Source organism: Syngnathus floridae, chromosome 7, assembly GCF_059516105.1.
Source record: "Syngnathus floridae isolate MCC-2025c chromosome 7, RoL_Sflo_1.0, whole genome shotgun sequence".
In the NCBI taxonomy this organism is placed as follows: Eukaryota; Metazoa; Chordata; class Actinopteri; order Syngnathiformes; family Syngnathidae; genus Syngnathus; species Syngnathus floridae.
The window spans coordinates 101,227-122,434 of NC_142419.1; the positions used below are offsets into that span (position 1 = coordinate 101,227).

At 44.8% G+C, this 21,208-nt stretch overlaps 1 protein-coding gene and 1 long non-coding RNA gene across 3 annotated transcripts; both read right to left on the reverse strand.

Annotated features, from left to right (window-relative positions):
- Positions 1-5,686: 5,686 nt before the first annotated feature.
- Positions 5,687-7,021, reverse strand: LOC148394738 (janus kinase and microtubule-interacting protein 3-like). 2 transcript variants are annotated; one of them, XM_088381179.1, is made up of 8 exons: positions 6,975-7,021; positions 6,783-6,885; positions 6,652-6,691; positions 6,466-6,531; positions 6,336-6,404; positions 6,182-6,259; positions 5,892-6,125; positions 5,687-5,812 (listed from the first exon to the last, which is right to left on the reverse strand). In XM_088381179.1, the coding sequence occupies exons 3-8, from the start codon at positions 6,682-6,684 to the stop codon at positions 5,696-5,698; spliced, it is 597 nt and encodes a 198-aa protein (XP_088237305.1). In that variant the 5' UTR covers positions 6,685-6,691; positions 6,783-6,885; positions 6,975-7,021; the 3' UTR covers positions 5,687-5,695. The 2 variants fall into 2 exon arrangements, with proteins under 2 accessions (XP_088237305.1, XP_088237304.1); XM_088381178.1 differs by having other exon boundaries at positions 6,646-6,691.
- An 11-nt stretch (positions 7,022-7,032) lies between these two features.
- LOC148394739 (uncharacterized) lies at positions 7,033-8,407 on the reverse strand. Its single transcript, XR_015859499.1, has 7 exons — positions 8,291-8,407; positions 8,136-8,206; positions 7,895-7,999; positions 7,637-7,750; positions 7,449-7,491; positions 7,160-7,222; positions 7,033-7,073 (listed from the first exon to the last, which is right to left on the reverse strand). It is a non-coding gene; the product is annotated as an uncharacterized LOC148394739 (long non-coding RNA).
- Positions 8,408-21,208: the final 12,801 nt, after the last annotated feature.

Consider the following 21,208-nt stretch of genomic DNA (forward strand, 5'->3'; position numbering starts at 1 on the left):
AGGTTAAAGATTGAGTGAAGGGCCCTCGTTTTAAACTACTGTTTTGAAAAGGAGTGGGAACAAGTAAGACGTATTTAATTTATTTAATGGGAAGTAGTAAGACTTATTAAATTTATTTAATCTACTTTTCTTCCCAGGCAAAATTTGATGTGCTGCAATTCCAAATTTCCAAAGTGAATGAAGGAATGAAGTCCTTTAAATTATGATTTTGTATAAATACTAGGCATTAACACAAAATCGACGGCACAAAATGGGCAGACTTTACTTGTTTGAAAAGGACTGGTTACAAGACAGACTTTTTTAATTTATTTAATGGGAAGAAGACTTATTTAGTTTAATTGATCTATTTTTGTTCCCTGCCAAAATTCGATTTGCTGCAATTCCAAATTTCCAAAGTGAATGAAGGAAAGAAGTCGTTTAAATTATGATTTTGTTTAAATACTAGGCATAGACACAAAATCTACGGCACAAAATGGGCAGACTTTACTTGTTTGAAGAGGACTGGTTACAAGACAGACTTTTCTGATTTATTTAATGGGAAGAAGACTTATTTAGTTTATTTAATCTATTTTTGTTCCCTGGCAAAATTGGATTTGCTGAAATTGTATTTTGCCAAATCTTGCCTTGAGACCTGATAGGAAGTATTAAACGCTTAGTTAAATCAATACAAGTTGGTAATAAGAGCGAGTAATGTTGGTTGAACCGATGAATGAAGGTTGAAAGCAATTTAAATTATGACTTTGTATAAATACTAGATATTAACAGAACATCTACTGCGCGAAATGGGCAGAGTTTACTTGTTTGAGAAGGAGTGGCTTATTCAAAACTAAGATTTATTTAATCTGTTTGTTCCCAGGCAAAATTGGATGTGATGCAATTCCAAATTTCACCACATGATGGTGCCCAATTTTGACTTCATAGGACATATTAAACACTTAGCTTGTTATTATGTTCAAGGTAATCAGATTTGTTTATTATTCTAATGGCCTCTTCAAAACTATTCTGGATTACTACTTTGGATCTATTCTACATTACTTGGCAACAACATACTCTGTAACAGATTAGGCAGTATAATCATATCTGTTAACTTGAGAGTGCCCACACTCAATCTACTTATCGTGATGTGTTAAATCAATTACTGTTAGACATTATTTGTCTGATAATCTACCAAATCTTTGAATTGAAGAATTTGTGATTTAATTAATAGCTTGTTGTTATGTTAAGGGTAATCAGACTTGTATATAATTCTAATGGCCTTCTTTTGAAAACTATTCTGAATTACAACTTTGGATCTTATATTACTTTGCAACAATCTACTCCGTGACAGATTAGGCAGTATAATCACATATGTTAACTTCAGTGCCCACACTGTATTTATTTATGGTTATTTGTTAAATCAAGTACTGTTAGACATGAAATAGGAAGTGTTTAACATAAATGTTATGGCTACTCACCATTGTAGCTCGCTCCTGGTCAATGATACGAGCCTCTTCTTGCAGTGGAAAACTTGCAGCCAACAAACACCGTGGAACCTAAAGGAATGAAATTAAACATTAACATTTCGCCTCGACCAATTTTCACACGTACAACGCAACGCGGCTACACTTCTGCTATTACAAACGTAAATCTCCTTAAACACAATGAGTGTTACTTACCGTGTACGCTCTAGACGGTCCAGTTGCAAGCAGAAAATAAAGATATTTCTGTTGATAATCGTCGCTGCTCAGTGGCTCACGGCCATCGCGCCAACAGATTTGAATTTTGGCGGAGGTTCGGGCAATTACGTCATATCCACGGCACATGACTGCGACGTAATACCCGCTTATCTGAAACGGCAGTTAAAAGTAGAGTTACATCAAGTTTTCTTGGAACCTAAACGAATGAAAGAAAACTATCATTTGGCCACAACCAACATTCACAGATACAACACAACGTGCGGGGTTGGGGTTAAAGATTGAGTGAAGGGCCCTCGTTTTAAACTACTGTTTTGAAAAGGAGTGGGAACAAGTAAGACGTATTTAATTTATTTAATGGGAAGTAGTAAGACTTATTAAATTTATTTAATCTACTTTTCTTCCCAGGCAAAATTTGATGTGCTGCAATTCCAAATTTCCAAAGTGAATGAAGGAATGAAGTCCTTTAAATTATGATTTTGTATAAATACTAGGCATTAACACAAAATCGACGGCACAAAATGGGCAGACTTTACTTGTTTGAAAAGGACTGGTTACAAGACAGACTTTTTTAATTTATTTAATGGGAAGAAGACTTATTTAGTTTAATTGATCTATTTTTGTTCCCTGCCAAAATTCGATTTGCTGCAATTCCAAATTTCCAAAGTGAATGAAGGAAAGAAGTCGTTTAAATTATGATTTTGTTTAAATACTAGGCATAGACACAAAATCTACGGCACAAAATGGGCAGACTTTACTTGTTTGAAGAGGACTGGTTACAAGACAGACTTTTCTGATTTATTTAATGGGAAGAGGACTTATTTAGTTTATTTAATCTATTTTTGTTCCCTGGCAAAATTGGATTTGCTGAAATTGTATTTTGCCAAATCTCGATTTGAGACCTGATAGGAAGTATTAAACGCTTAGTTAAATCAATACAAGTTGGTAATAAGAGCGAGTAATGTTGGTTGAACCGATGAATGAAGGTTGAAAGCAATTTAAATTATGACTTTGTATAAATACTAGATATTAACAGAACATCTACTGCGCAAAATGGGCAGAGTTTACTTGTTTGAGAAGGAGTGGCTTATTCAAAACTAAGATTTATGTAATCTGTTTGTTCCCAGGCAAAATTGGATGTGATGCAATTCCAAATTTCACCACATGATGGTGCCCAATTTTTACTTCATAGGACATATTAAACACTTAGCTTGTTATTATGTTCAAGGTAATCAGATTTGTTTATCATTCTAATGGCCTCTTCAAAACTATTCTGGATTACTACTTTGGATCTATTCTACATTACTTGGCAACAACATACTCTGTAACAGATTAGGCAGTATAATCACATATGTTAACTTGAGAGTGCCCACACTCAATCTACTTATCGTGATGTGTTAAATCAATTACTGTTAGACATTATTTGTCTGATAATCTACCAAATCTTTGAATTGAAGAATTTGTGATTTAATTAATAGCTTGTTCAGGGTAATCAGACTTGTATATAATTCTAATGGCCTTCTTTTGAAAACTATTCTGAATTACAACTTTGGATCTTATATTACTTTGCAACAATCTACTCGGTGACAGATTAGGCAGTATAATCACATATGTTAACTTCAGTGCCCACACTGTATTTATTTATGGTTATTTGTTAAATCAAGTACTGTTAGACATGAAATAGGAAGTGTTTAACATAAATGTTATGGCTACTCACCATTGTAGCTCGCTCCTGGTCAATGATATGAGCCTCTTCTTGCAGTGGAAAACTTGCAGCCAACAAACACCGTGGAACCTAAAGGAATGAAATTAAACATTAACATTTCGCCCGGACCAACATTCACACGTACAACGCAACGCGGCTACACTTCTGCTATTACAAACGTAAATCTCCTTAAACACAACGAGTGTTACTTACCGTGTACGCTCTAGGCAAAATTGGATGTGATGCAATTCCAAATCTATCTGAAACGGCAGTTAAAAGTAGAGTTACATCAAGTTTTCTTTTTTAATCAACACAATCATTTACAACCGTTGACCAGAAAGAATCGTCGAAATTCGACGTCCCCCACAAACGCCACGCTCACTCGCTTTTCAGGGCAACAAAAGTACTTCTTTTTAAAAACGATGAGTTGTACTTACCGTGTACGCTCTGGACGGTCCAGTTGCAAGCAGAAAATAAAAATATTTCTCTTGTTAGTCGTATGTTACCATCCGCTGTGTCTTTGTCAACATCGCCGCCATTTTCCTACTTCCTGCTGCGAGCCACGCCCACGGATTTAAATTTGGGCGGAAGCTCTTTCCATTGGCGTCGTTTTCGCGTATAGCAAATCCGATTGGTTGGGAAGGGGGCACGGTTATGCAGCCGAGGAGTCCTGTGATCGGTGGGATGTAAAGTAGGCGTCGACGTCACGTCCGCGTCACGTGACCACGACGTGGCAGACGTCAAATAGCAACCGCTGTTTTGTTTAGTAGACTTACAGTTGTTATGCATTGACATAATGGCGCACACACCAAATAGATTTAAATAAATTAAATAATTCTTCTGCCCACTCTCTTTTAAACAAGTTAACTCTCCCCGCGGATTTGAATTCCGGCGAAAGTTACGCCCATCGACGTCACGTATGTCACGTGACCACGACGTGGCAGATGTCATATAGCAACCGCTGTTTTGTTTAGTAGATTTACAGTTGTTATGCATTGGCATAATGGTGTGCACTCAAAATAGATTTAAATAAATTAAATATTTCTTCTGCCTACTCCCTTTTAAACAAGTTAACTCTGCCCACGTCCATTGACGTCTTGTCTGCGTCACGTGACCACGACGTAGCGACGTCATATAGTAACCGCTGTTTTGACCAGTAGACTTAGTTATTATGCGTTGACATAATGGCGCACTGGTTAGCATGGCCACCTCTTAAGCATGATGATGCGGGTTCGACGCCTGATCAATGTTAGCATGGAGTGAGCTGAAGTGCATGGCGCTGAAGATTTGAATCTTTGAAATGCGCTGAGGTCTGACATATCAGGCAGAATGGTTTGCCATCACGTTCAACAAAAAATAGAAACTTTCCCACTCTGATTAAAACGTCCTGTGTTCATCTACGTATTTTTGTTTTGCTGTGCATCTTTTCCCTGCCATTTCGAGAGCCCAATTGACACTCATAGTTTAAAGAAATGTGTTTGCCCATCCTACTTTGTGGAATTTCACCACATGCGCTTTTGACCAAAATACCAAATTGAACTCAAGTGAAGCCAACACGCACAACCCCCCCCCCCCCCCCCCCCCCCCACACACACACACACAAATGTTGATATGAACATAAAAGAGCCGCATGCGGTTCGGGAGTTGCGGCTTGGCCAAACCTGTACTATACAACTTTATTTGTATAAAATTTTCACAACAGCTGTCACACAAACAAAGCGGGAAAAACCGAAGACGTGCGTGTTCCGCCCACGCTGGATTTATTTGCACCTTTGAAAAGACACCGTATTGCCGCAGATGTGGCAAAGAGTACTTTTGGGCATCTGAGACGGAAGGATGTCCAAAGCATCACGTCACCTGCTCTGGTAGGCATGGTGGTGGGACGTTGAGGTCAACCGCTTTGGGGTTGGCTGACTCTTTGATCGCAGGATGCCACACACTTGAAGACAGAAGCAGAAAAGCAGAGCTAAATGCAAAATGTACTCACCGGTGACTCCAATTTTTTTCCCCCCTGAAGAAACAGCTGGACGGGTGGCCCCGGCTGGCCAGTGGGACTCTTGTTATTCTGACCCTTTTTAGTGCGCGTTTGGGGCAACAACCGTTTTTTGTGGCGCTCTCTTCTGGTTCAAAAGTGCCCTGCATGTGAATTTGCTTTTCCTGCCTTCTGATTGGATGAGCGCCGGTGTGACGCGGTGCCTCTGTCACCGTGGCGGGGGGTATACGTTGGCATCGGAGCGTCTGCCAACGTCTGAGACCGGCTGGCAGTGTATCGGAGGTGTCGAGTGCGGTGCCGCTGGAGCTCACTCACCAGCTGGTGTTAGGGCCACAGAATGAAGGCCAAGGAGAAGAATAGAAAGAGAAACAGAAACTTCTCCTCCAATTGTTTGATTTGTCTCTTCTGAGCTTCGATGAATTCTTTCAGCTCTTTGTTCCTCTAGGACGGACAAATGGAAAGTGGCATTCAAAAGCCAGTAAGTGTGCAAGTAAGTGCCGGGCTGGCTTTGGGCCCTTACCTGTTGCGCGCTGTGCAGCAGATCCATTCTCTCTTGGAGGATGCAAGCGTCGCGCTCCCTCAACTCGCACATCAGGGCTCGCTTCCATTGGTCCACGGCGCTCCTAAGCTCTTCTCTCTGATCCGCCGTCAGCACGTCATTCACGCCAGCGTGGCTGGCTTTTTCGCCGTCCGTGGCGGGGCAGTCCCGCTGCGGTAGCGCCTCGTACAACATGGCCTCCAGCTCCAGGATCCTCTGGGCCGCAATCCTCGTCCATCAGTGGTCCGGCGGGAGATTTGAGGGCGGCTTACCTTATGAGCCTGGTCCATGGAACACTTCCTGAAGTCCAACTCTTCATCCAGGTAGCCCTTCTGCTTGCAGAACATATCCTAGCACAGCTCAAGGTCAGAATTGTTGGGGCACATTGCCGGAGTTCCCCTTGGCTGATGTCGCGTGTCTGTCTACCTTCTCACTTTCAATGTCCAACATCTTCTGTTGAAGTGCTGACTTGGTCACTTTGATGTATTCTAACCACTGAGGAAAGGCTGCTGTCACATAAGCAGAATGCGAGAGCGTGCGTGGACGTGCGCGTTACCTTCTCGGCTAGGGTGAGAAGGGTCCTGGCGTGAATCACGACCACCTGCTCCTCGTTGGTGAGATTCTGCAAGAGCCCAAAGGCACAGCGTCAACAAGCTTCTTTCAGCGCAAAGCCTTCCAAAAGTCACATTTGAGCCGCCGAGTCTCGTGGAGTGCGAACATAAGGAGTTCGACATACACTTACGGCGTTATAGCCCAGGATGTCCAGCTTCTTCATCAGATCACTAATGACGATGTCCGGGGGAAAGGCGCAAGGAGCAATGTAAGGTGTTCTGGGACCTCGGGTTAAGGTTAGGGTTGCGAGGGACGCCTTACGTACGCTCACGCCCTCGGCCTCGCAGTAGATCTGCAAAGGGCTGAGGCCGTCTGGGAAACGGACTTGCAGAAACTTCAAGACGGGGGAGCGCCACTCCCTCTCCTGAAAGGCAGAGGCATGCATCCGTCCGTCCGTCCGTCCGTCCGTCCGTCACATCTCTGGCCTCAACACGCTTGTGCGAGTCTTCCCACCTCCAGCTCCAGGATGCGGAACTCAAGCAGTTCGTTTTGGTCTCGGATATCCTGGATGTGCTCTTTCAGACGCGCTTCTTCCGCCTCCATCCGCCTGACCTGAAAAGACAGTCAGACCTCATCTGCGGGGCTTCCCGACAGGTGTGACGCCAAGCGACTCCGCCCAGCGCCTTTCTTTCCGTCACCTTTTCGGCCAACTGCTGATTGCTCTGACGCAGCAGCTGCTTCTCCTCCACCCACTTGACATTCTAGAAGAGACAAACGCGTGGACAGCTTTGGAATGTTGTGTCATTTTCATCCACAAATTCTTTGGTTGACTGGAAAATGACATTTGCTTTTCTCCGCATTTTCCCAGCCACGTTCGGGGGGGGGGGGGGGGGGGGGGGGGGTTGGTCCAGTAATGCCAGACGGATGAGTGACTGAAGAATGTAGCTATTTTGTCTGAGAAAAAGGTGTGCTCATTGATGAGCTTACCTGTCCTTGTTGCTTCAGCGCTGACTCCAGATCTGCTACTCTGCTTTGATAGTGACCCATTTCTACCATCAGCTTTTCTCTGGTCTGAAAGGAGGCTCCTCCTCCTCCTTTCAGACCAGAGAACACCCGAGGCTGGGTGAGAACGGGGAGGCTGCGACCCGGCCGGGGGTTGCGGGAAGGGGCGCCACCTTGATCTCCTTCTCGGCGTCGTAGTCCCCTTTCGCTGGTCTGGGCTAGCAGAGCGTAGGCTCGTTGCAGCGCTTGATATTCTTGCGTCAGCTGGCGGTAGCGAAGCTCCGCCTCTTCATGCACACACCAATGCAACACAGCACTAGTACCAGAATCAGTCAGACCGGCGACAAAGCACCCGCGACGCAAAGACGAGTCCGATTCCAGGCTGAAGAGGAATGTTTGGTGTCAATACGCTGGCAGAAATGGCGGGCTACCTCTTCGGGTTCCGTGTCGGGGGTTCTGTCGGTGTGAAAAGACAAGGACGATCCGTCCGAGTCCACCAACACGTCTTCGTCGTAGCCGTAAAATGTTTCGATGACCTGCGGGCGCGGAAGCAAACATCTCTCTGAACAAACTGAAGCGACACCTCACGATGAATCGACGAGAGGAACGATAGCGAGAAAAAGGCCATTTCATCTTGCGCAACACCAAGCAGCCGCAAACAAACAGACTCACCTTGCAGGACCTCACGCTTTGTTCCTCCTCAGAGATTCTCGACGTCGGTATCGTAGCAGCAAATCTCTCTCCTGTCGACACAAATAATCCGCCTTTGAGATTCTTTGGATGCAAAGGGAACGAACGGCTCCGGCGCAGAAACAAACGCGACTCACAATGACATTTCTGACATGAGCTCCTGTCTCCAGAGCCTGAAAAACACGTCACCGGCGATGATTGGAGGGACGCTCGTCTTTTCCAAAAGTGACAACTACAGGGTGTGTCAGGGTTTTCCAGATTATCTTTATCGTATCATTGTGTTGCTTTGACTTTGACTGCGACCTGTAATAAATAATATTATTTATCCCTTATTTATCCCTATCGCTTATCCCTTCCTACACAAAGTCGTAAAACACCCCTTGCTATGTTTTGACTAGAGGTCAAGGGCTTCCTCTATTCAATCCACTCTTACACCCACCCTGTTTCTCTTAATTAAAATGCTCGTGCAGGAGCCGAGAGTCAGACTTCATTCGTACAACGGATGGACTCTCCACCTGCAGGTGTCCAAAAGAACTTACTTGTCTCCCGTGTGGTTCTTGCAAAATAAGTTGGAGCGAGCGCAACTCTAACAGGGTGCATTTTGCCACTAGCTGCCTACGGACAATGACGTCGCGCTCGCGGCTCATGGTTGACGGGCTGAGCAGCCGGGCAAGTCCGTCGTTTTCAGCGCACAGCGAGTGGCAAAGGCGCTGACAAAACGGGAGCTTTGAGCTGCTGAAAACGGCAAAACAAGTCTAAAGCGTGTTCAAACGCGTGCGCACAATGCTCCTGCTTGAAAGGTCGGAATTTAAGGGGCCAATTTTTTGGATGGCGGCCGCCGGCCAAGCTTTGGACGGAAAAGGTTTCCTGGCGACAGCGAGCGAGCGCGGCGCTGCCGTACGTGCACCGAGTCGCCTGCCTGAAGACCTTGGACAAGTCGTCGATGATGTGCCGCTGCTCCACAACTTGAAGGAACTCAATTTCACCGTCCTGCTGGCCGCAACCGCGGTCCAGGTCATTGAGCGAACTAGGCCTTCTCTGTGGAACACAAATGCAGTGGACTCTGTTGGCACGCCGCCGTTGTCCGCGTCGACTTACCAAGCTTGCCATCTCCTCGTTCTCCTGGGTGACAAAGCGCACTTTGTTTTCAAGGCGACACAGCACCAGCGAGAGTTCTTCATTCTTCCTGCTCAGGCGTTTGTTTTTGTACAGGAGTGGCAGAAACTGGCTTTCTGTTTCTCTCAGTCGCTTTAGCTGCAAGCATGAAGTGCGGGATGTGAAAGACGCACAACACGCGGGCCAGAACGTATCCATTCCTTTTGCATCGGTTTGAACGGAATCGTGGCTTTGGCTCCCAATAAAAGACATCTACCAGGCAACCGACTCGCTGCGCCGCTCAACTAATAAGCAAGCGCAATGGGTGCCTCGCTGGATGGCGCGCATCAAACGTAGCGCAAACCTTCAAGCGTGCCGTCAATAAATTACCAGTTCATTGCGCTCTTCAGAAAGCAGGGCGTTTCGATCCTCCAGTTTCCTGATGACTGCGCTGAGCTCAGCGATTTTCAGATGAAACCGTCGCGTGTCCCGATCCTCCTGAGACTGAAAACGCCCCGCAACACACACACACAAGCACTCGTTCAAAGTTCAAAACTGTTTTTGTGCTACCTTCCTCCAGCAACGAACTAAGTCATGCGTACTGCAAGTGTGTGATGAGGTGGCTTACGCAATGAAGAGGATTGCTAGTAGCGGCGTTGACCCCACTTCCAGGGTAGTTTAGGCCCGCCCTTTGGGAATCCCTCAGGGCAGCGATCTGCTGCTCGGCAGCCTGAGTCTGCAGCTGAAGGCGGTGGACGTGGCCGGCCCCAGGGCTTCATCCAAAACACTAACCGCTCTGTCTTTCAGCTTGATCTCATCCGTCTGGATGTACAAACGGGGAGCGCTCAGGCAGGCGGGCAAACTCATTTGCCAGAATTGTGACAAAAACAAAGAGAGCAACCGGCCAATTTTTTTCTTGAATCGACTAGAACACCTTTGCTGTGACAAAAGTGAAGCGAGCAACCGGACATTTTCTTCTTGTGAAATAGAATAGAATAGAATGCCTTAGGTGTCATTGCACTGCAGGTATACAACGAAATTGGGAACATAGCCACGCACCGCGCATCTGATCAGTCCTACCAGTCGGCGGATCTCCCTCTCGCAGTCTCTCTTGGTTCGGCTCAGCTCCTCCCGATGCTGGTGATGAGCCGATCGGAGCTCGGCCGCTCGGGACTGCCAGGCCTGCTGGGCCGCTGCCAGGGCTTCTTCCGCGCTCCTGGTGGAGGCGACACCGCTCGGTCTCCCGACACCGCCGCGTCTCCTCCACCTCCGCCAGCAAAGCGCCCCCCCTCCTCACCTGAGCAGACATTGCGCCACACCGGGCCGTTGAGACCGCAACGGAGCGCCGCGACGCTTACTGGGGACAAGCTACACAATACGGTAGCGGCCGCATCGAAGCCCGACGTGGCGTGCGGATAGTCAGACACGGATAGAGCGGATCACCTTGTCCATGGAGCCGTCCCTCAGGCTGAGGACCAAGGCATTCAGTCGCTGGATCTCTCCATCTTTGATTTTGATCACTCTCATCAGCTCCATTTCATGCTGCCGCAGTAATGTCTCCCTGGTAATGGCTAACTCTTTCTGCTTCTCCTCATGGAGTTTGCTTTTGAGTTCCGTCATGGCGGCGGTGGCACGGTGGTGCTCCGCCCGCAGGTCCTGACTTCTCTCTCTCTCCAGACAGCTGACCTGACATGACTTAGACTTAGACAAACTTTATTGTCATCTTGTCTGCACATGGTGCATACAAAACGAAATTCCGTTGCATACGTCTTACAACAAAGTAGTGATATTGCAGTTGAATAGAAGTAACATATCCTATGAAAATATATATATATACATATATACTATATATATATATATATATATATATTAAAAATAAGTATAAAGTGCAGCAGTGATAATTATGCAATAGTGCAAGTAGGCAAAACAGTATTCAAGAGTGTGCAGAGGAATGCTAAACCATGTATTAAACTTCTATTTAAAGGGTTTATACAAGTTCAGTAAAGTTGGTAGTGCGAGATAGTGCAAGATAGAGGTCCGTAGTGTCATAAAGTACAGTTCTGTGAATGTGTGATGCAGAGTTCAGTTTAGAGCTCAACAGTTCTAGTGTTCAACAGTCTGATGACAGCAGGGAAAAAGCTGTTGCAGAACCTGGTGGACCTGCAGCGGATGCTGCAAACCTCTTCCCAGAGGGCAGCAGGGAGAACAGTCCATGGTGGGGGTGTGATGGGTCATTGATGATGTTACGGGCACGGGACATGCAGCGCTGAGATGAAATGTCCTGAATGGAGGGAAGAGGAGCCCCTATGATCCTCTCTGCTGTCCTCACCACTCTCCTCACGTTCTTCCAATCGGAGGCGGTGCAGCCTCCACACCACACAGAGAGACAGCTTGTCAGAATGCTCTCTATGGTGCTCCTGTAGAACGTCCTCATGATGGGTGGGGGCAGGTGGGCTCTCCTCATCCTCCGCAGGAAGTACAAGCGCTTCTGTGCCCTCTTGACCAGTGCCGTAGTGTTCATAGTCCAGGTGAGGTCTTCTGTGATGTGGACCCCCAGGAATTTGGTGGTGCTGACCACCTCCACAGCTGAGCTGTTGATGATCAGTGGAGCGTGGTGAGGCTGTTTTTTCTTGAAGTCGACGATGATCTCCTTCATCTTCTCCTCATTCAGGATCAGGCTGTTTTCTCTGCACCAGCCCACCAGCTGCTCCACCTCCTCTCTGTAGTCCAGGTCGTTGTTGTCTCTGATGAGCCCCACCACCGTTGTGTCGTCTGCTGACTTCACGATGTGATTGGTGGTGAACCTGAGGACGCAGTCGTGTGTCATCAGGGTGCACAGCAGGGGGCTCAGGACGCAGCCCTGAAGGGAGCCTGTGCTGAGGGTGATGACATCAGAGGTGTTCTGTCCGACCCGGACTGACTGAGGTCTGTTGGTGAGGAAGTCTAGCAGCCAGTTGCGAAGGGGGGTGTTGAAGCCCAGGTGTTCCAATTTTCCTACCAGATGCTGTGGGATGATGGTGTTAAACGCTGAGCTGAAGTCCAGGAACAGCCTCCGCACATGGGTGTTCTTCTCCTCCAGGTGAGCCAGGCTCAGGTGAAGAACGGAGGAGATGGCGTCCTGAGTGGAGCGGTTTTGCCGGTCGGCAAACTGGAACGGGTCAAATAATAGGGGGAGTCTGGAAACGATGTGGCCTTTAAGCAGCCTTTCGAAGCACTTCATCATAACCGGAGTCAGTGCAACAGGCCGGTAATCATTAAATGAGGTGATTTGAGGTTTCTTCGGCACCGGAATGATGGAGGCAGTCTTAAAGCACGCCGGCACTGTGGCTTGGCCCAGCGAGGTGTTAAAAATGTCTGTGATGACCCCAGCCAGATGACTTGCACATTCCCTGAACACACGCCCAGGAATGTTGTCGGGGCCAGGGGCCTTACAGGGGTTGACTCTCCTCAGGGTCTTCAACACATCGGCGGAGTCAAGGCAGAGTACCTCCTCTTCCTGATGGGGGACAGTTTTAACTGCTGGAGTGCCGTTTAGTGCCTCGAACCTCCCAAAGAAGTTATTTAGACCATTTAGAAAGTCAGCATCAACTACACCCACCGGGGGGGGGGAGGGTGAGTTGTAGTCTGTAATCGCCCGTATGCCTTGCCACATACTCCTGATGTTTTTGACGTCGTGGAAACGATCCTGAAATTTTCGACTGCGGTCTCGCTTCGCTATCCTGATGGCACGGTTCAAGTTGGCTCTCGCTGTCCTCAGTGTCTCCTTGTCGCCAGACTTGAAGGCAGAGTTCCGCGCTCGTAGCGTTTGACGTACCTCCTCAGTCATCCAGGGTCGTTGGTTGCCCCGGGTGATGATATTCTTAGTGGTGCTGACGTCCTCGGTGCATTTGTTGATGTAGGCTGACACAGTCATGGCACACGCATGTCTAATCTACATCGGGAAAACTGGGAGGGAGGGAGGCAGGCAGGGAGGCAGGCAGGGAGGCAGGCAGGGAGGCAGGCAGTGTCTGTCTGTTGAGGTTTTCACCTTGTTCTTCTCCTGCTGAAGTTCTAACTGGACGTCCATCAGTTTGGTTCTCAGCTCGTCATTGGCGGCCTGAAGGGCGTCCGTTCGCTCCGCCTTGGCCCGCCCTGCCGGAGCTCGTTTGGACATCTCTTACTCGAGTCTCGCCCGGTCGTCAGTCAGAGATCACAACATTTGTACCTGGAGAGCACAAACGCAGCGCTGTTTTCCACTGGCTTCGAACTCAACTTCAATCGGTACCGTAACTTACAACATCATAAACATAGAACTAGCTTGACTTATTCATTGAATAAATGCATTTGGTTCTTCAAAACTGCATCACGCAACATAGCGTGACCGAGACGGCCGTTATCCACCTGCGTGAAGTTATTTGGTGAAATGAATGAGATGTTTAAGACACCATCGTTCTGTCTCTATGTAGATGAAGGTAAATAATCGATTGCTGAAGGTCCAAAGGTGTTGTGATAAACAAATAAACATATTAGTGATTAGTGACATATTACTGGCTTTTGAATGCCACTTTCCATTTGTCCGTCCTAGAGGAACAAAGAGCTGAAAGAATTCATCGAAGCTCAGAAGAGACAAATCAAACAATTGGAGGAGAAGTTTCTGTTTCTCTTTCTATTCTTCTCCTTGGCCTTCATTCTGTGGCCCTAACACCAGCTGGTGAGTGAGCTCCAGCGGCACCGCACTCGACACCTCCGATACACTGCCAGCCGGTCTCAGACGTTGGCAGACGCTCCGATGCCAACGTATACCCCCCGCCACGGTGACAGAGGCACCGCGTCACACCGGCGCTCATCCAATCAGAAGGCAGGAAAAGCAAATTCACATGCAGGGCACTTTTGAACCAGAAGAGAGCGCCACAAAAAACGGTTGTTGCCCCAAACGCGCACTAAAAAGGGTCAGAATAACAAGAGTCCCACTGGCCAGCCGGGGCCACCCGTCCAGCTGTTTCTTCAGGGGGGAAAAAAATTGGAGTCACCGGTGAGTACATTTTGCATTTAGCTCTGCTTTTCTGCTTCTGTCTTCAAGTGTGTGGCATCCTGCGATCAAAGAGTCAGCCAACCCCAAAGCGGTTGACCTCAACGTCCCACCACCATGCCTACCAGAGCAGGTGACGTGATGCTTTGGACATCCTTCCGTCTCAGATGCCCAAAAGTACTCTTTGCCACATCTGCGGCAATACGGTGTCTTTTCAAAGGTGCAAATAAATCCAGCGTGGGCGGAACACGCACGTCTTCGGTTTTTCCCGCTTTGTTTGTGTGACAGCTGTTGTGAAAATTTTATACAAATAAAGTTGTATAGTACAGGTTTGGCCAAGCCGCAACTCCCGAACCGCATGCGGCTCTTTTATGTTCATATCAACATTTGTGTGTGTGTGTGTGTGTGTGTGTGGGGGGGGGTTGTGCGTGTTGGCTTCACTTGAGTTCAATTTGGTATTTTGGTCAAAAGCGCATGTGGTGAAATTCCACAAAGTAGGATGGGCAAACACATTTCTTTAAACTATGAGTGTCAATTGGGCTCTCGAAATGGCAGGGAAAAGATGCACAGCAAAACGAAAATACGTAGATGAACACAGGACGTTTTAATCAGAGTGGGAAAGTTTCTATTTTTTGTTGAACGTGATGGCAAACCATTCTGCCTGATATGTCAGACCTCAGCGCATTTCAAAGATTCAAATCTTCAGCGCCATGCACTTCAGCTCACTCCATGCTAACATTGATCAGGCGTCGAACCCGCATCATCATGCTTAAGAGGTGGCCATGCTAACCAGTGCGCCATTATGTCAACGCATAATAACTAAGTCTACTGGTCAAAACAGCGGTTACTATATGACGTCGCTACGTCGTGGTCACGTGACGCAGACAAGACGTCAATGGACGTGGGCAGAGTTAACTTGTTTAAAAGGGAGTAGGCAGAAGAAATATTTAATTTATTTAAATCTATTTTGAGTGCACACCATTATGCCAATGCATAACAACTGTAAATCTACTAAACAAAACAGCGGTTGCTATATGACATCTGCCACGTCGTGGTCACGTGACATACGTGACGTCGATGGGCGTAACTTTCGCCGGAATTCAAATCCGCGGGGAGAGTTAACTTGTTTAAAAGAGAGTGGGCAGAAGAATTATTTAATTTATTTAAATCTATTTGGTGTGTGCGCCATTATGTCAATGCATAACAACTGTAAGTCTACTAAACAAAACAGCGGTTGCTATTTGACGTCTGCCACGTCGTGGTCACGTGACGCGGACGTGACGTCGACGCCTACTTTACATCCCACCGATCACAGGACTCCTCGGCTGCATAACCGTGCCCCCTTCCCAACCAATCGGATTTGCTATACGCGAAAACGACGCCAATGGAAAGAGCTTCCGCCCAAATTTAAATCCGTGGGCGCGGCTCGCAGCAGGAAGTAGAAAAATGGCGGCGATGTTGACAAAGACACAGCGGATGGTAACATACGACTAACAAGAGAAATATTTTTATTTTCTGCTTGCAACTGGACCGTCCAGAGCGTACACGGTAAGTACAACTCATCGTTTTTAAAAAGAAGTACTTTTGTTGCCCTGAAAAGCGAGTGAGCGTGGCGTTTGTGGGGGACGTCGAATTTCGACGATTCTTTCTGGTCAACGGTTGTAAATGATTGTGTTGATTAAAAAAGAAAACTTGATGTAACTCTACTTTTAACTGCCGTTTCAGATAGATTTGGAATTGCATCACATCCAATTTTGCCTAGAGCGTACACGGTAAGTAACACTCGTTGTGTTTAAGGAGATTTACGTTTGTAATAGCAGAAGTGTAGCCGCGTTGCGTTGTACGTGTGAAAATGTTAATGTTTAATTTCATTCCTTTAGGTTCCACGGTGTTTGTTGGCTGCAAGTTTTCCACTGCAAGAAGAGGCTCATATCATTGACCAGGAGCGAGCTACAATGGTGAGTAGCCATAACATTTATGTTAAACACTTCCTATTTCATGTCTAACAGTACTTGATTTAACAAATAACCATAAATAAATACAGTGTGGGCACTGAAGTTAACATATGTGATTATACTGCCTAATCTGTCACGGAGTAGATTGTTGCAAAGTAATATAAGATCCAAAGTTGTAATTCAGAATAGTTTTCAAAAGAAGGCCATTAGAATTATATACAAGTCTGATTACCCTGAACAAGCTATTAATTAAATCACAAATTCTTCAATTCAAAGATTTGGTAGATTATCAGACAAATAATGTCTAACAGTAATTGATTTAACACATCACGATAAGTAGATTAAGTGTGGGCACTCTCAAGTTAACATATGTGATTATACTGCCTAATCTGTTACAGAGTATGTTGTTGCCAAGTAATGTAGAATAGATCCAAAGTAGTAATCCAGAATAGTTTTGAAGAGGCCATTAGAATGATAAACAAATCTGATTACCTTGAACATAATAACAAGCTAAGTGTTTAATATGTCCTATGAAGTCAAAATTGGGCACCATCATGTGGTGAAATTTGGAATTGCATCACATCCAATTTTGCCTGGGAACAAACAGATTACATAAATCTTAGTTTTGAATAAGCCACTCCTTCTCAAACAAGTAAACTCTGCCCATTTTGCGCAGTAGATGTTCTGTTAATATCTAGTATTTATACAAAGTCATAATTTAAATTGCTTTCAACCTTCATTCATCGGTTCAACCAACATTACTCGCTCTTCTTACCAACTTGTATTGATTTAACTAAGCGTTTAATACTTCCTATCAGGTCTCAAATCGAGATTTGGCAAAATACAATTTCAGCAAATCCAATTTTGCCAGGGAACAAAAATAGATTAAATAAACTAAATAAGTCCTCTTCCCATTAAATAAATCAGAAAAGTCTGTCTTGTAACCAGTCCTCTTCAAACAAGTAAAGTCTGCCCATTTTGTGCCGTAGATTTTGTGTCTATGCCTAGTATTTAAACAAAATCATAATTTAAACGACTTCTTTCCTTCATTCACTTTGGAAATTTGGAATTGCAGCAAATCGAATTTTGGCAGGGAACAAAAATAGATCAATTAAACTAAATAAGTCTTCTTCCCATTAAATAAATTAAAAAAGTCTGTCTTGTAACCAGTCCTTTTCAAACAAGTAAAGTCTGCCCATTTTGTGCCGTCGATTTTGTGTTAATGCCTAGTATTTATACAAAATCATAATTTAAAGGACTTCATTCCTTCATTCACTTTGGAAATTTGGAATTGCAGCACATCAAATTTTGCCTGGGAAGAAAAGTAGATTAAATAAATTTAATAAGTCTTACTACTTCCCATTAAATAAATTAAATACGTCTTACTTGTTCCCACTCCTTTTCAAAACAGTAGTTTAAAACGAGGGCCCTTCACTCAATCTTTAACCTCAACCCCGCACGTTGTGTTGTATCTGTGAATGTTGGTTGTGGCCAAATGATAGTTTTCTTTCATTCGTTTAGGTTCCAAGAAAACTTGATGTAACTCTACTTTTAACTGCCGTTTCAGATAAGCGGGTATTACGTCGCAGTCAAATGCCGCGGATATGACGTAATTGCCCGAACCTCCGCCAAAATTCAAATCTGTTGGCGCGATGGCCGTGAGCCACTGAGCAGCGACGATTATCAACAGAAATATCTTTATTTTCTGCTTGCAACTGGACCGTCTAGAGCGTACACGGTAAGTAACACTCATTGTGTTTAAGGAGATTTACGTTTGTAATAGCAGAAGTGTAGCCGCGTTGCGTTGTACGTGTGAAAATTGGTCGAGGCGAAATGTTAATGTTTAATTTCATTCCTTTAGGTTCCACGGTGTTTGTTGGCTGCAAGTTTTCCACTGCAAGAAGAGGCTCGTATCATTGACCAGGAGCGAGCTACAATGGTGAGTAGCCATAACATTTATGTTAAACACTTCCTATTTCATGTCTAACAGTACTTGATTTAACAAATAACCATAAATAAATACAGTGTGGGCACTGAAGTTAACATATGTGATTATACTGCCTAATCTGTCACGGAGTAGATTGTTGCAAAGTAATATAAGATCCAAAGTTGTAATTCAGAATAGTTTTCAAAAGAAGGCCATTAGAATTATATACAAGTCTGATTACCCTGAACAAGCTATTAATTAAATCACAAATTCTTCAATTCAAAGATTTGGTAGATTATCAGACAAATAATGTCTAACAGTAATTGATTTAACACATCACGATAAGTAGATTAAGTGTGGGCACTCTCAAGTTAACATATGTGATTATACTGCCTAATCTGTTACAGAGTATGTTGTTGCCAAGTAATGTAGAATAGATCCAAAGTAGTAATCCAGAATAGTTTTGAAGAGGCCATTAGAATGATAAACAAATCTGATTACCTTGAACATAATAACAAGCTAAGTGTTTAATATGTCCTATGAAGTCAAAATTGGGCACCATCATGTGGTGAAATTTGGAATTGCATCACATCCAATTTTGCCTGGGAACAAACAGATTACATAAATCTTAGTTTTGAATAAGCCACTCCTTCTCAAACAAGTAAACTCTGCCCATTTTGCGCAGTAGATGTTCTGTTAATATCTAGTATTTATACAAAGTCATAATTTAAATTGCTTTCAACCTTCATTCATCGGTTCAACCAACATTACTCGCTCTTATTACCAACTTGTATTGATTTAACTAAGCGTTTAATACTTCCTATCAGGTCTCAAATCGAGATTTGGCAAAATACAATTTCAGCAAATCCAATTTTGCCAGGGAACAAAAATAGATTAAATAAACTAAATAAGTCCTCTTCCCATTAAATAAATCAGAAAAGTCTGTCTTGTAACCAGTCCTCTTCAAACAAGTAAAGTCTGCCCATTTTGTGCCGTAGATTTTGTGTCTATGCCTAGTATTTAAACAAAATCATAATTTAAACGACTTCTTTCCTTCATTCACTTTGGAAATTTGGAATTGCAGCAAATCGAATTTTGGCAGGGAACAAAAATAGATCAATTAAACTAAATAAGTCTTCTTCCCATTAAATAAATTAAAAAAGTCTGTCTTGTAACCAGTCCTTTTCAAACAAGTAAAGTCTGCCCATTTTGTGCCGTCGATTTTGTGTTAATGCCTAGTATTTATACAAAATCATAATTTAAAGGACTTCATTCCTTCATTCACTTTGGAAATTTGGAATTGCAGCACATCAAATTTTGCCTGGGAAGAAAAGTAGATTAAATAAATTTAATAAGTCTTACTACTTCCCATTAAATAAATTAAATACGTCTTACTTGTTCCCACTCCTTTACAAAAAAGTAGTTTAAAACGAGGTCCCTTCACTCAACCTTTAACCCTATTTATTCACCTTCTAGGCTAAGTGTTAAAGGCTAAGTGTTAAAGGCTAAGTGTTAAAGGCTAAGTGTTAGAGGCTAAGTGCCAGAGGCTAGGCGCCAGAGGCGAGTTTTTGTGGGCTGAAGTTTTAGTGGGGTTAGTGTGAATACAATCCAAAAGAATACAACAGAATACAATACAATAGAATATAATACATAGATTAAATTCAATAGCTCTTACTACTTCCCATTAAATAAATTAAATACGTCTTACTTGTTCCCAATCCTTTTCAAAAAAGTAGTTTAAAACGAGGGCCCTTCACTCAACCTTTAACCTCAACCCCGCACGTCACATTGTGTTGTATCTGTGAATGTTGGTTGTGGCCAAATGATAGTTTTCTTTCATTCGTTTAGGTTCCACGGTGTTTGTTGGCTATGTTTTCCACTGTCAGAAGGATGAAAATACAAAGTACAACGCTTGGACGTGGGCGAAGACGTCACCGGTGAGTCCTTCCTTCCTATTTATTTACCTTCTAGATGCTAGAGGCTAAGTGTTAGAGGCTAAGTGTTAGAGGCTAAGTGTTAAACACAATACGAACAACACAACGATACTGCACTGAACAACACGATACCGCACTGAGAAACACGATACCGCACTGAACAACACGATACCGCACTGAACAACACCATGCCGCACTGAACACCATGCCACACTGAACAACACCATCCCGCACTGAACAACACCATGCCGCACTAAACAACACCATGCCGCACTGAACAACACCATGCCTCACTGAACGACACCATGCCGCACTGAAAGACACCATGCCGCACTGAACGACACCATGCCGCACTGAAAGACACCATCCCGCACTGAACACCATGCCGCACTGAACAACACCATCCTGCACTGAACAACACCATCCCGCACTGAACAACACCATGCCGCACTGAACAACATTATGCCGCACTGAACATTATGCCGCACTGAACAACACCATGCCGCACTGAACAACACCATGCCGCACTGAACAACATTATGCCGCACTGAACAACACCATGCCGCACTGAACAACACCATGCCGCACTGAACAACACCATGCCGCACTGAACAACATTATGCCGCACTGAACAACACCATGCCGCACTGAACAACACCATCCTGCACTGAACAACACCATTCCGCATTGAACACCATGCCGCACTGAACAACACCATCCCGCACTGAACAACACCATCCCGCACTGAACAACACCATGCCGCACTGAACAACATTATGCCGCACTGAACAACATTATGCCGCACTGAACAACACCATGCCGCACTGAACAACACCATGCCGCACTGAACAACACCATGCCGCACTGAACAACATTATAACGCACTGAACAACACCATCCCGCACTGAACAACACCATGCCGCACTAAACAACATTATGCCGCACTGAACAACATTATGCCGAAATGAACAACACCATGCCGCACTGAACAACACCATGCCGCACTGAACAACACCATCCTGCACTGAACAACACCATCCCGCACTGAACAACACCATGCCGCACTGAACAACACCATGCCGCACTGAACAACACCATGCCGCAATGAACAACACCATCCCGCACTGAACAACATT